The following is a 15,880-nucleotide window of genomic DNA, read 5'->3' as shown; positions in this document are numbered from 1 at the left end:
GCACAAAGGACAGCCGAGGTTTTCCTCCCTTAGAGTAGAATGAAGCTGCAGGGGCCACAGGAGAGAAACATCACTCTGCTTTAACTTCACCATGTGGGAATTTTTGTATCATCGTCATAATAATAGTTCAGGTCAGTTTCTGAGGCAGTGATCTAGTGGAGGTAAATGAGGAGGTAATTATACCGTATTGATAAGACAGACTGGTTGAACTGCGTTTTAATGTTTCGCTCTACCTTATTCACACAAATGATGCTAATGCTTTTTATAGACCTGCGCGATCCAGCTAAATCGGACTGCTCTTAATTTAATTTGACCGCTGAGATTTTCACGGCCAGAGCGACATTACAACGTTCAAGAAAAAGAAAACAGACAAACAAACAAATTATGCTGAATGTGTTGCATGTGGTGCATCACAGATACCTGCTAATTAATGCCCAAATAAAATCGTAGAACCCTGCAGACCTTAGTGACGGTCTAAGTGCAGTAACCTCACAGCAGCCACATAACTGGTCAGATGATGTCATTAAAAAAGCTCTGAAAGGCTCCAAAAGCACAAGCATGGCCCAGAGGTCCAGCTCAGGGCCTCCAACTAGCTGTGGTGAAGCCTAGTGGACAGCTAGCAGCTACACCCGCCTGCGTCTCCATCCACCTGCCAGGGAGAGAGGCCATCCCCCTACGAATGCAAAACTTTGATCCCAAAAAACAAACCAACTCTGAGCACATTGAAGCGAACACACCAACGGACTGCTCTTTAACATTCAGGTAAGGATTTAAAACTCTGTTTTAACAGCTCGGTTTCCCCCCGAACGAGGTTCCTGTTTATTCTGAAAGTTCTGCTGTTTGAGAGAAAACCACCCGGGAAGAATTCTGGGGGATTCCCTTTAGAGAATAATTCAGGCTAGTTCCTGGTGTCTATTTGTGTTGGCGTCAAAGCTTCTGAGCCGGAGGCAACACAACTGTCTTCTCTTCATCTCATCGTGCTTTTAATATGTTAAGTGAAAATGAAGCTGTTAAAAAGAAAACTTTTTAAAAGAGGACACAAGCATGACGTAGACACCCCTACCGTCCTCTCCTCCTTCATCTTCGCTGCCTCCGCCTTCTTCCCTCAGGACTTTGCCGATCCTTCGAGACAGCGAGCTGAAGAAGCTGCTGACGGATGGCGTGCTCCTCTCGGCGACCGATTCTACCTTCCTGAGCGGTTCCCTATTGTTGTCGTTGTTGGCGCCGGGCTCGGACATCGACCGGAGAAAGAACCTCTGCAGGGCGCCGGGCTCCCCGCTACGTTTTTTCGGGTTTGGGAGGGTGCCGAACCTCGGCAGGCTGAGCAGTCGCCGGTGAGAAGGCTCCATGGTTTGTGCTTTGCCCTCGGGAGTGGACGTACCGGCCGACCTCGGCGCCTGGCGAGCAGATGTCTCCCATTTGTATTTGTCCAATAACTGCTCAGAAGCCGGTGGGGTGTTGGTTCTCCGCCAGGGCCTCCTGTAAAAGTGCCAGTGGTACAAGGTCCCCTGGATTAGACCCTCACCGATCAAAGGGTGGGCGCCACTTCCACTCATAGTCTAGCACACGCAAGCTTCCTCCAGGCAGCAACGAGCAGATGGAGGCCCCCAAAACGGCCGTCACTGCTGGTTCGCCAACAGCTGTGCTGTGACACGGACACACGACCCCGGCGGGTCGGACGGATGAGGATTCGTCAGGTTGTCCTCATGTGCACGCCGAGCTGGAGCTGCCGTTCGCTCGCTTTCTGTGGGCTGACGTTCGTCTTCCTGGGAGGAAGTCAAGAGCCAGAGAAAGACCGAGGCCAGCCAATCAGGGCTGAGCAAAGGCAAAGCAGCAGACTGTGGTTTCCCCTATGAAGACTACAGCGTCGAGCATCAGCTTCTCCTTTTTCTGATCAGTTTCCTGGTTTGGTTCTTATTCAGCAGCAACGACGATGACGATGACGCAGAGCTCTCATAATGAATCATATGGATGGATTTAGATCTGTAGACTTGCTGCAGTTTGCAAACAGCCTGAATTTTGCTCCAAAATAGGCGGGAAATCCCCCTTTCATACTTCCCACATTGGCGATTTATGCACTTTGCGAGGGACCAGGATGGGTTGTAGTCTGTGGTGTAGGGTGGGCAGCTGGAAATAGTAGGTGGATGGAAAGAAAAAGGGTTTCGGTAGCTGAAAAGTAACCCACAGAGTGCCAAATTCAGTCAGTGATATCCTCTAATATTTATAATACCCATTTCCATTCATTCTACACGTAGCAGCAGAGAAGGATCTGAAGAATAGGAGGCAAGATCTGTACGTTTACTATCTATGAAAGTAACACAGGCCAGAACACAATCTGGACGCGCTGATACAAAAACATTTAACTGGTATAGTTGAGTGTAATTTAGTCAAGCTCTTACCCACATTCAGGCCAGTCATTCTCTGTTTATTGGGTTAAATTTCTGAGCTCTCAGGCCTCCATACATGTTGTGGTCCCTAAATATTCATGAGGACTGAAGAATGCCCCCCCGTCCCCCGAGGCCTCTGTGACCAGAGAGGAAACAGGAGCAGAGTCCCAGAGAGCAGGGAGGAGCTCTGAGGACACTTTATTCAAGCCCCGCTGATAGAGAAGCTTTGAAGCAGCAGAAGCGAGATAGAAAAATCCCCGCAGCTCACTCCGCGAGTTTCATAATATGGAAATGAGGAGGTTTGTTGTCGTTGTTGTTCAGGCTGCAGGTTACATGTGAGAGCGTTCAGTCCTCCACGTGGAGCTGGAGGTTCACCTGCAGCAGGCCAAACGTGGCCAAGATACAAGCTGAGGGCGATCTCAGGCTGCAAACAACCCCCGAATACATATCATCACACACTTTGTGACAGTAAAAAAAACAAATATCAACCAGCTCTCCAACAAGCTCCTCCCCCCAGTGGCCGGACTGGAAGTGGACTCCATCTCCGCTGTTGTGGAACGAAGCTTGTGATGATAGTTTTCACCTCATGGCTCATGAACCAGTTCTCCACCTATGGCAGGTTCTGGTCAGAGTGACCGTTCAGGTCACAGGAACAGGAGGACCATCCCTGTCTGCGACACGTAGATCTACTGCAGCCCAACGCGGAGGAGGAGGAGTCTGTGGGACCCGCAACAATGACCTCACCAGCTTGGTCGGCTTGGTCTCATAAAAGTCGTTTGTCCCTGATCGTGGACACAAATTGACCTGTTTTTATGAGATGGTCAGTGCGGCTTTGTAACAGGAAGTACATTTCCTGTGAGTAGTCTTTGGCGAGCACGCAGTACCAAGAAAACGGCGCTTTGGGAGAAGTTTTAACTTTTTAGAATTTAAACCCAAAAAGTCGCTCTAAATAGTTTTAATGATTATTACTAACATATTTTAATAATGCCAACATTTTCAAAATAATACAAAATAAATAGAAACTTCTGACACATTTAAGAATCAACATGTGGTCTGTGAGCAGCAAAACCCCAACATCTCCAACCTCTGAGAATATTCATTTTGTGTAAATGGGTACAAACAGAGAGCGGACGGATGAACGATCATGTTCAGAGTCCCTGACTAGTTACAAACTGCCGTGAGACTGCGTTACAGAAAACAGAGCTGAGCTCCTGGAGGATTCAAACATGTGCTCCTCGTGGCCCTGATGCAGTTAGGAAAAAGATCAAACTCTCTCCAACTCTCAGATCAACCTTCTTCTTCTTGGGACTTTAAAGGCACGCCGCCCTGGCTGACCCACATATCAGCCCTGATTGGATAATGAAGCGACGCTGCATGTAGGTCAGAGTTAAGACTCGGGGAGGTTAAGCGGAATCAGAGGGAGGCAAGTCCTCCTCGAGCCAGCGGCGACTGACCGAGTCTGAGGCCAGACGTCAACATCAGGACGAGCGGTTCCTCTTCCACGTCAGTTTAAACACATGTTCACGCCAAGTCTAAGCAGCTAAACGCACAACTGTAAACACTTCCTTTAGAAATTAAAAAATGAGAGCACGGGCGCTGCTACAGCTCACCTGACTGATCAGGCAAACGAAAGCTATCGTGTCCACCCGAGGTTGTTTCCTGCGTTTCATTCCTTCGTACTTGTCCCTGCTTTCCGATCTACACCGTGCTGTCCAAAAAAGGCCAAATGCAAAAAACAAATCTTACAAATAATGAAAGCTCCTCTTAAGAGGCTGTGGACAGATTTCTATGGATGGATTCAGGATAAACTTCCAATAAGATCGAAGGAATGGGACGTTTTAGACCGAAACCGGCTCGCTAACGTCAAACATAAATACCTCAGACAACATTACAAATCTAAATTACAATTTCCAGGAGTGGACCGCCAGTTCAGAAGCCACGCATGCTTTGAGTCCTTTGTTTCGTCTGAAAAGTCGCCCAAAAGCCATCAAGCAGCAAAGAGAACATCAAGGCTCAGGCAGGTCTCATTTCACCTGCATTCAGATACCAGCCCCGATTCTAACAGCTCACTCTGACTGAACCGGACTGATGCTTCTCCCCAATTTCCTGAGTTTAAAGGCCAAACAGGAAGTCCTACAAACATTTATGCTCCTCCAGAGAAAGGAAACAAAACAGGAAGAGAGGAGACAAACAGGAAGTCAGGTGGAAGCCAGCAGTGACACGGAAGACGTGGATTAAAACTTCTCTGGTGAGTGTTGTGGTATAATTTAGTCTTATTGCATTAAAATGAATCAGTGTTATGAAAACTTCTGCACAAAATCAGAGTGGATCAGAAGCACAAACTGATCCGTGATCGATTGTCAGATTCAGCGACAGAAACCTCTCACTGACTGCAGACTCAGCTCAGCCTTAGTTCGGTTGTTTTTCCTCATTGACAGACTCGACTGCTCACTTTCTCTCATTCTTCATTAATGTGTCTGCATTCATTCAAGACGTGATGCAGAAATCTTCCAGGCCCACATGTTTACACATAAAACTGCTGCAAAGTGAGCAGAACAGGCTGCAGGACTGACCCGGGGCAACAGCTTAAAGTTGCTGGTGCCTTCATCAGGCACCACTTTGTTCACTTTTCATCTCCGTCCTGCAGGAAGCCAGGAGAAGAGCGGGCAGCAGCAGCAGCCTCCAGCTAAAAATAACTCGCAGCCATAAAGAGAGCTGTAAATCAGCAGCTGATAGCACCAAAGCCACTCGGAGCTCAAGAATCCAGGCTGGAGTCTCAGCTGGAGGCCGGCGGGCTGGCCCTCGACGGTCTGAGGACGGAGCACGCTTCCAGAAAACAGGAAGTTCAAGATCAGCGGCTGGATGTGAGGAGGCCGCATGAAACACTCCAAAAACATCATCTGAAAGGAGCCAAAGCAGCTCCAGAATTTAGCCTGTGACAGCAGTGGCACGGTAGATCAACGCAGCGGTCTGTGACACCACCACACGCCGCCTTCCCATCATTCACACATACTTCAGATTAGCTAAAACCCAGAGAGGCCCGTCCAACGTTTTACAAAGTCACAAGTTCATTTGGAGAAATCAATCAATGATTCTTCCAGGAGCATATTAAAATAAAAGCCTCTGATGGATAAACTACTCATTTCCAAATTAATCGGCAGGTGACTGAAAGCCACAGCAGCTAACACACCGACCCCGAGGCAATAAAGTCAACTTCTAATCCAAGTTTGAAGCTAAACAGAGCTGAAAATATCTACGTTAGAGCCTCGTGAAGCGACAAACAGGAAGCGAGTCGGCTGATGTTCTCGAGGTCAAGTTAACTTTGAGCGGCTTAATCGCCCAAACACTCAGGTGTTGATTTAAACTACAAACAAGGTGTCTGATTGGTTGTTTGGCGGCGTGAGCGTCCTCCTCAGACAGCAGCAGCGTTTGGTGCTCAGACGATTGACTAATCCAATTTTCATCCACAACTCAGGCTTTAATCTGCAGCCGCTCTGACACAGTGATCCACTTCTGCTCTCCGCTCACAGCTTTCAGAGCAGCAGACGTCCTCTGAAGTAATCTGATTACTTCCTGCTGAATGCAGGAGCCTGCTATCATGTGACACATAAACAGGAAAGCTGGTTTCCCTTCATTAACGTCTGAAAAGGGAAGAAAAATACGAAGCATCTGGAAAATTCACCTGTCAGTCAAAGAGGCCACACCCCTATTTTTGTAAACTTTAGGCCCTAATACACTTGAATCAGGTGTGTTATAAAAACCTGACCCCACAGTTATAATGAGGTAGATAAATTAGCTATAGAGACCAAAACTGCTGCGACTGACCCACTAAAACCCTTTAACTCACTGCAGTCCACAGTCCACTGACAACAGCATCTTTTACCTCGAGGTAAAAAAAAAAATTGCTGGTTTACTTTGTGTGACTTTTGCATTTTTATTGGTCAGTTTAGATCCCAAACAAACAGTGAAAACATTCAGGTCCAAGACTACTAACCATAATCATTCAAGGAGGCAGACAAACAGCTTGTGTGTTATGAGATGTAAAATCATAGATTTTGTGAATGGAGTCTGGTAGAGTGTAAGAGCAAAATGTAAAGTATATAAAACACGCAGACATAAGAGAGGGTTTCTTTGTAAAGGTATAGGATGAACGATCATTTTATTTCATTTGACATCTATAAATAACAGACACAAATCTTTTTATTCATGGTTTCTTTCTCCTGAATCTAAAACAAACCCTGATTACCACAGCACTGATTTCCCTTCGCATCAGACAAATAAAAACACACATCCAGCGCTGTGTGATTACGCCGAGTGCGTGTCGTCCCCGAGGATCCTCCGGTGCTTTTCCTACCCTGCCCTGAAATAGACAGCAGCTTTTTTTGGTCCAGAGAAGCAGGACTGCTCCTGTTTTGTTTCAGAGAGGAAATCCTGCCTCACCGCCCCCATCCTGAAAACAGCCAGGCCTGTGAGGAACTTTCCATTTCCTGCTCCCATCGGCCTCCATTGTCCTGCAGACCACCGCTCAGACCTGAACCCATTCCCCGACACTGATGAACCACACCGCCACTCAGACACGCAGACTCTGGGCGGAGATTCCCTGAAGATCCGCGAAGATCAATCCGACTCTTAGAAAATATGTTTACATGCGTCTCAGTTTGAAGAGCAAACGACCGCGTCTTCCATTCCTGCCCCGGAGCCTCCACGTCAAACACGAAGCACTTCAAACACACGCCAGTGGATCACATCCATCGTTCAGTCCTCACCAACTCATCATCAAAAGGTCAGGCACGGACACGCCCACGCCAAGCGCTGAGGCGAGCCCCGCGGTTGGATCCTGCGTTTGGGATCCGGCTCTAAATCTTGTCCCGTCTGTTTACGCACACACACAAAAGATCCAGGATTTTCTCAGCCGTCACAGACGACACACACTCATACAGAAGATCGAGCTGTTCCCTGAGCTAACCGCTTATTTCCAGCCAGATTTCTCACGTGGTGCAACCGACCGAGTCTGTCCACAACCCTGGAGACTGCTCACAGACTGCTTCGCCCCTTTCTCTCCAGCTTCTTCCTGCTTATAAAAGCTTCTTTGATTCGTGCAGACAGCTCCAGCTCAGGAGGAATCAGAAAATTGAAGTATTTCAATACGAGTTTGAAACGCTGACAGAAACCATCATATTGTTAAATAATCAGCTCGTGTGGCTCTGTATCCATGTTCAGGCAGATGGATTTTATTCCACTTCACATCTGAAGGAATCTGATCAAAGCTGGAAGAAAAAAACAACCCATCACCTTGTTTTTCTCAAACTTTGATTGCATTTCAGTAAAACAACCACAGCTGATGTACCGGCTCGTCTTTCCTGCACATCTGTCCCATCAGTAAACCTTTTTTCTGGACCTAAACATCCTGTTTTCCAAGATAAGATCTACTATATTTATCCCAAAAGTTGGGAAAGCACCCACTCACGACAGCTTTACGCTTTTTACAGAACAGACTCGGCCAAAGAAAACATCCGTTTCTGCTCGTTTCTCACGTGCAGCCTCAGAGGAACGTGACGTCCCGTCAGTCCCGCAGGAAGCTCAGGTGTGAATGGGCTCACCGGCAGCAAACTCCCAGAATCCCCGTCCAATATGGAGGCTGAGAACCTCAGTGGGGCTTCAACATGACAGCAGGAGGAAGGAAACCTTCGGAGTGCGAGTGTTAACTCCTGACACTCTCAGCCGGTGGGCTGGAGGAGGAGGAGGCTCTGCGATGTGTTTAAGCGTCTGTCTGCGGTCAGCTTTAATAGGCTTACGTACAGCAGCCTTTCTCTGGATAATGCACTCTGTCGATGCTTTCAGAGAGACGCTGGATCCAAACAGCAGCAGGAGGAAGCTTCACCTGCAGTTTGATCAACGTCTCGCATCGATCGCTCTTTCATCGCTTCTTAGTGTCGTACGTCCATCGGGGCAGAACGCCCACCACAAATAAAGTTATTGCAACACAACGTAACACACACACAGACACACAAACACGGACACACTCTCTGCTTTCAGGATCGGGCAGGCTGGACTCTTGGGCCCAGAGGAGACTGTACACAGACCAGAGGGTGGATCACTGAGGTATCACCTCACACCTGGTTAGCTCAGAAAGGAAGGAACGTTATAGGTCACATGATGTCATTAAAATGCTCCAACAGCACCAACATGGTACAGGGGTGACAGCTAGGAGAGCGCTAGCAGCTACAGCCGCCTGAGTCGCCATCCACCTGTCGGTCAAAGAGGCCACACCCCCTAATCATGCTAACTTTAAACAGGCTTTAAAAAGATGTTTGTTTCTGCTGTAAAGGTGCACATTTTAACACAGGCATCTGTGGGACAGACTCACAGCTGGAGCCTCCAGTGGACGTTAAGAGGAAGTGCAGGTTTTGGTATTCTTTGATTAGAAATTCCAGCGCTAACCTCCTCCCGTCTGAGCGGGAAGCTGCTACAGCGTCTCAGCAGCACAAACTCAACACAGTCTGACACGAGGCCCCAGCCTGCTCTGTAAATACACCGGCAGGGTGGAGGAGACCCCACCCTCTGATGTAACGTGAATGCAGCAGAAAAACACAAACGACCCGCCGCTGCATTTTTCTGCAGTGAGGTGGACCTGAAGGCAGCACGGCAGCAGCCATTGTTGAATCTATTTGAGGAATGCGAGCCGCGGAGGGCAGCGAGGACCCGATGCCAGAGCCGGAGTCCTGCCCGGTGAGATCACCGGCACAAACTGGCTGCTGACATCACACCCTGCCAACAGCGGGAGGGTGGAGGAGGTGGAGGAGGAAGAGCAAACATCCTGATGCAGCCTCGCAGCTACAGATAGCAGCGCTGCATTCAGGCCTCTGTGAGCGTGCACATCTACGTTCAAAATAAACCGAGTTATAATCACGCTCAGGTTCATGAACACATCAGTGATGGGTCATAGCAGCCTTCAATGCTCCACCCTGTTGGTTCACAGGACGTCACCACCACTTCAGCCTCACTCATCCACTTTATTCCCAGTTTCGGATGAGTTCATGGGCCGCCGGAGCCTTTAGGTCTAAAGTGACAAACACGACTTTATTCTTACATTAACATCGAGAAACTCTGGGTTCAGTTTGAGACTGAATGAATTTAGAAGTTTTAAACTTTATAACTGGGATCATTAAGGTGATTAAAGGCAGTCAGACTATTCTTCAGTGTTTTCACTCTGTGCTGGTTTTGTCTTTCAACACTTTGGTTTTTTAGTTTTGCACCTTATTATTATTATTATTAATTTGTGCATCTGTCTGGTAGTTCTTGACTTGGTTTTTTGTGGCTTTCTTTGCTTACATCCCTTTGTGATCATTTTGTTCCATTTTTAGCGTCATGTTGTGTGATTTAGAGTCGTGTTTCATTGTTTGGTGGCCAGTTTGAGCCTCTTTGTGGTTGTTTGTGTTTCTTTTGTCATTGTGTCTCTTTTTTTGTTCATTTTGAGTGTTTAAGAAATGACTTTCCACGTGTTCGTGGTCATTTGGAGACTCTTTCCAGTTACTTTACGTCTCATTCTGAACACTTTGCTGCTCTGAATGTCTTTTGGTTATTTTGAGTGTTTTGGATGACTCTGACTTTCCATTCTGAATCTAAAAGGAGATTTGAAAGGAGAAAAACACTAAAATTCGCCCTCTGATGTCACATTAAGCAACACGATCCAGTCTCTTCTGCTCATCCTTATCAGGGTCGGGTCCAAACAGAGCAGCGACTCAGACGCCCATTTCTCCCATGTTTTCAGGATCCTTTGAAAGTATCAACATCACCTGCAGGCTGTGTCCCTCAGGTGAATTTAAATAAACACAGAAGAGTTTCTGTAATTCACTGCAGCCATCAGTGATTACTCAGTGCATTCTCAGTCCTCGCCAACGCCGCCATGTGACCGCCTGTCCTGGAAAACTGTTCGGTCTCACAGAGCTCTGAAGCTTTTATTTTAGGAAGTGAAGCAGCAGCAGTCCTGCAGGGAAACATGAGACAGCAGCTGCAGCACCGGCCTCTCCTGTGAAGTCCGCGCAGAAAAACTGAGTCATGTTACCGTTTTCTGCCTCACAGGACGCCGCTGTGAGTCACAGCCCCACACGGCCCCATGTGACTGCGAATAAGACGTCTCCTTACAGTTTCAGCGACCTCTGACCTTTCTGTCAGCTTCTCGTTCGCTACACACTGGAAGCTGGAAACTTGTGGCTGTATTCATGTGGCTTTATTGTGGGTGTCTGAGGTTTGTTCGCTTTAAAACAGTAACATCAGCGACTCCACCTGTGAATAAAACTCAACACGCCGGATAAACTCAGCGCTCAGGACTAACGCCACTGTTTGCACTTCCTTTCTCATCACTTTACGTCTCATTCTAAAGATCTGGACACTTTAGACTTTAGTCATGTTTTGATTATTATGAGATTTAAGCGTTTCTGAAGTTATCTCGCATCCTTATTGGTTCATCTTGCGTCTCTTTTTGGTCACTTGGGACTTGTTTGTTTTTTGTGGGCTTTTGTGGTGTTTTTGCATCGCGTTGTGAACACTCTTGTTTTGTGGCATTTGTATGGTTACTTTGAATGTTTTGGGACGTTTCTGTGGTTTTGAGCCGCTTCCTGAATACACGCAGGACTGTGTGACCCTAATCTAATCTGAGAGGTTCCCCGACGATTCAGATTACTGAGGTCAGCTGGTTTGAGTGCAGATTAAGAGCAGTGTTGTTGCTTTATTTTGACAAACTAAACTCAGTGAGACCTTTTCTGCTTCAGCTGCGATTAAACGCTGCAGTGCTTCCTGTAAGGACAGTCTGTCTCAGGAGGTCTAAGCTTTAAACCCTGAACCTTCAGAGAACAAGAAAGTTTTAAGGGATTATTAAGAGGGTAAGGGAACCAGAGCAGTTTAAGAGTCTGGCCCCAGGAACCCTTCTCAAGGAGGCTGAGTCGAAACCTCACGGAGCTGCAGCTCCCGGTCCCCCCGGTGGCCTCCATGACCTCGGCCTGGGCTCTAGGCGGATACCTGGCTATCCGAAAGGTGGCCGGTGCCCTCTCTACCTGCTGACCCCGGTCCCGAGACCCGCCCGGCCGCCGGGTCTCGGTCCTGCCCCCCCAGTGTGTTCTTCTTACCGTAGACCCGGAGCCAGCCCTGCTGCTGTGACACAGCGTCCCCCAGGATCCGGTCCACCAGCGGATCCAGGAGGCTCAGCCCGCCGCGCAGAGAATCCACGTCGCCTGGAAGCGAGTCCGTCTCCATGTCCGAAAGCAGAGAAAAAAACTTGCTGTGGCTTCAAGTGTCCCTCCACAAGTGTGAGACAGTCCCGGAGCGGCGAGTCCAAGTGTCCACGCGCGGAGAGGAAGCGGAAAAAGTGTCGGGAGGATCCGTTACGGGACAGTTTGGTCGCTTTCACCGCCCAGCTGCTCCCTGTTAGCCGTTAGCTCGGGTCCGGCTGCCCGGCTGGCTCTCCCTCATTGTTCCGCTTCTCGGCGTAGCTGAAGGGGCAAACTTCCTCCAAACCAGCGTCCAGGTGAGACCGGGAGCGCCCTACCTCTGTCCCCGAGAAAAGTCCACACAGAGGCAGCCGTTAGGTCCGCGAAAGCCGCTGGAAGACACCGAGAGTCACGCGGTGGTCTCTGTGCCTCCGGCGGGCTGCCCCTCTCTGCCGCTGCCGCTGCTCACAGTCCACCGCACGGGGACGGGCACGAGCCTGACCGGGCGCGCTCCTGCCAGGAGAGTCAGGAGCGCGCAGGGACGTCTGGCTGACGGGATGTTTCCCTGAACCTGACCACGTGACACGAGTCAGTATTACCAGGTTCTAATGAGCCCGGAGGATCTTCTGCATCCGCACTGAGGTCCGGCTGTATAAGAGCTCGGCCTCAGCCCACAGACACGCAACGTGACGACACAAAAGACCGCGTAGGTGGTGCAAAGTAACCCCACAGACACGCAAACGACCGAAAACACCCGAAAAGAAACCCAACCCGACTGCAAGCTGTAATAAACATCCACAAAAACACTCACATTACAAACATGCACACAACAAGTGACAAGATGACCTGCAAAACAAGTCCAGTGACCCACTGAGACAAAGACTCAGAACAAAAGGACATTTATTCAATAACTTTAAAAATGCCACCAAACTAACAAACAAGCCCGAAACGAGTCCAGAGAGCCCGGGTGATCAAAAAAGGGCCTCAAAACAGCCAAAACAGATCCACGAGATCAGAAAGACACGTCAATACGAGGAAAACAGGTGCAACAATACTTTATATAAACACAAACAAGAACAACAAGAACAAACAATAATGAAAACGATCAAAAAGATGAAAAAAACTGTTAGCAGAGCTGCTCTGTGCAGCGTTATGGCATAATAATCTTAAGGGAGAATAAAAAGTCGACACACATATCTCATTCCTGACGGAGGACTCTACCACTACACTTCTCCAGTCCATTCACAGAGTCGTTGCATGGTAAGACATGGATAGGAAGTGGGCGGAGCCTTTTACCGTCATTTTATTACGACGCAAAGTACAAACACCTGTGGACACACAATCCAACAAAAACATTAAATGAATTCTAACAAAACAACAAGCTCACAAACATGCTAAATAACAAATTGACACAAAACAGGCCCGATGATGAAACAAGAACAAAGCGGCCCTCGAACAACTCGAACAACGATAAAAACACAAAACGAGCTCAGAAAAACGTCACACAAGAAAATTAAAAAGTTTCCAAATGATCACAAGAGGACAGAAAACACATTCATCACAACCGCGTGTTCAGAAAGCAGCAACAGGATGCAAATAAATAAATAAAAATGGAAAATGAAGAAGATGAATACTTCCACAAAATCAGATCAAAAGAGACAAATAAACACTTTGACTTAGTTTTATTATATCGTTTTAACACGAACATACATTTAATGCAACACAAACACTCATCAGTCACTGAATAATCCATTCATAAACTTTTTAAAGAGTCTCATCAGAAACTTCCAGATTAAAATCCTTCATGACGTCACACGTTGGACGTTTAAATTACGGTGGAATCACGTGATCCTAAAAACCCACTAAAAACGTGTCCCAGCAGCAGTAAAACATGTCCTCCCGTGTCCGTGCGCGCTCTGTGTGTGTTTGCATCCATGAATCTCCCTCACGCTGTCATACAGGCACCGAAGCAGCGCTCTGATGCCCCCTGCTGGACGCTGCGGGACTTCACGTCATCAGCACTTCAACTATGAACGTATTAGCTAGGCTTTAGCTTCAGCCAAGTGGAAGCTAAATTGTCTAGTCATTCATATGTAAATTAGGTTGTTACCTGGGAATTCTGGAGGGGAGTGGGGGTGTGTGAATGAGGGGGTGGGGGAGCTGCTAAAAGCTGTGAACTTCCTTTTGTGTTCGTCTTGATGCATTCTCAATCATCCAGGGAAATAAATCTCCAAAAGTCACCAACTTGGAGTGTTTCAGTTTGCCATCTTAGGGAGAAATCAACACACATGGGTGTAGGTCCTTTGTTGCTGAGATTTATTGATGAAAACAGTACAAAAAACCAACCATTTGTACACATATTTACAAATAATAATAAAAAGTGAGTGAGTACATTTCAACATTTTCAGCAATCACTCACAATCCTGGCACTGCCATGGTATCTGTAGTCTGCATTTACCACATGTGTATCTGTAGCAGCGAACACATCGCACAGTGGCATGATTGTTCTTGCATTTGTGTTTGACCTGACACATGGCTCTTTTTCCAGGGCTCGGTGTGGAGGGTTGTGTCCAAAGCAACTGTTCTTTTCTTGCCTTCTTCCCAGCTTCCCAACACTACCAAAAGGAAGCCAAACACTGTCACCCTTTACAACAAAACAAAGTGTGGCGTGGATGTGATGGACCAGATGGTTCGGGAGTACACTGTCCGCAGAGGAACACGGCGCTGGCCAGTTGCCGTGTTTTACAACATGATTGACATGGCAGCACTGAATGCACATGTGCTGTATCAAGCATGCACCGGGACGAAGGAAAGACGGGTGGACTTCCTGGTGGAGCTTGCAAGAGAGTTGGCTCACTCTCATGTAGCTGTGAAGAAGGCAAGAAAAGAACAGTTGCTTTGGACACAACCCTCCACACCGAGCCCTGGAAAAAGAGCCATGTGTCAGGTCAAACACAAATGCAAGAACAATCATGCCACTGAGCGATGTGTTCACTGCAACAGATACACATGTGGTAAATGCAGACTACAGATACCATGGCAGTGCCAGGATTGTGAGTGATTGCTGAAAATGTTGAAATGTACTTGTGTGATTCTTACTCTGAATCTGAATAAGTACGCGGGACCACTGTGTGCGGTAAGACCATCTCTTTTACCTCCTGTATGACCATCTACCGGCATGCATTGCCAGTGCGTAACACGTAATTACACAATCAAACAGTGAACACATACTGCCCATACAACAAATGTACCAGAGACAATTATGAATACACCACATCTCCCCTTTTAAACAAAAACAGAATATTCCTTTTCTCAGGACAGAACTTCCAACCAGACTACCTCTTGTTTCTTTTTTTTTCTCTATTTCAAAGCCATACAAGAACATCTGGCAAACAATCTGCATTACATTTTTAACCTTTTGTTTTTGTTTTCTTGTTCTTTTTAGCTTTATTTTACTGTGCTCTACAAAACCATTATAACACAGTTACATAACAACAACCTTTTTTTTCTCTTACAGATCTAACTTTTTAGGTTTAACTATTGGCCTCCCTGACTTGGTTCTGACCACATCAGTGTTAACAGGTGTAGCAGCGATCACACTGGGTGTTTGAGGCTTCTGCAACACAGGCACATTAGCAGGTTCATGCACAGGTGAACTTAAAGGAATCAAATGCACACGATTACGCCTCACAGTCCCTTGTGGTAACTCCACTGTGTATGATCGGGGTGTAGAGTGATTTTGGATAACAGTGCCTGTAGTTTTGACATCAGTCACCCAAACTTGCTCTCCTGGGGACAGGCTGCATAAAGGTTTTGCGCGGTGGCGCCTGTTGAAGTTTGCCATGTCCATCATCCTCTTCTCCCTTTCCTTTCGAGCGAGCAGTGCGTCGTCCGGCAGTGTAGGCTCCAGCTGCGATGGAAGCATCGGCAGTGTGGTTCGCAGACGTCTGCCCATTAAAAGCTCTGCAGGGCTGTATCCGGACTGCAGTGGTGTAGCTCTATAGGCAAGAAGAGCTAGATAAGGATCAGCTGCTTTTTTCAGAAGATTTTTTACAGTCTGCACAGCACGTTCTGCTTCTCCATTACTTTGCGGAAACTTGGGACTGCTTGTGATGTGTTTGAAGCCGTATGCTGCTGCAAAGTCTGTAAAGATTTGACCTGAATACTGTGGCCCATTATCAGACATGAGGACCTCTGGGATGCCGTGACGGGCAAAGAAAGATTTCAGGTGAGTAATGACGTTGTTTGATTTTGTCCTGTTTAACAAAGCAATCTCAGCAAATCTAG

General features: G+C 47.4%; 1 protein-coding gene across 4 annotated transcripts in view; it reads right to left on the bottom strand.

Annotated features, from left to right (window-relative positions):
• rasal2 (RAS protein activator like 2) overlaps positions 1–12,112 on the bottom strand; it is a 60,185-nt gene extending 48,073 nt beyond the window's left edge. The window contains exon 1 of one of the 4 annotated variants that reach the window (XM_085440180.1): positions 11,513–12,112. In XM_085440180.1, the coding sequence (XP_085296306.1) occupies positions 11,513–11,639 (127 nt within the window). In that variant the 5' untranslated portion in view covers positions 11,640–12,112. Of the gene's footprint in view, positions 1–1,063; positions 1,782–11,512 lie in introns of those variants that run through there. The other 3 variants (XM_085440179.1, XM_085440178.1, XM_085440183.1) reach the window with 3 other exon arrangements.
• Between the last annotated feature and the right edge of the window lie 3,768 nt (positions 12,113–15,880).

The sequence above is a fragment of the Copadichromis virginalis genome, linkage group LG18 (assembly GCF_057382275.1).
Source record: "Copadichromis virginalis isolate Kocher_CV1m ecotype Utaka linkage group LG18, C_Virginalis_male_GT1.1, whole genome shotgun sequence".
NCBI lineage: Eukaryota > Metazoa > Chordata > Actinopteri > Cichliformes > Cichlidae > Copadichromis > Copadichromis virginalis.
This window is presented reverse-complemented; position numbering and strand designations above follow the sequence as displayed.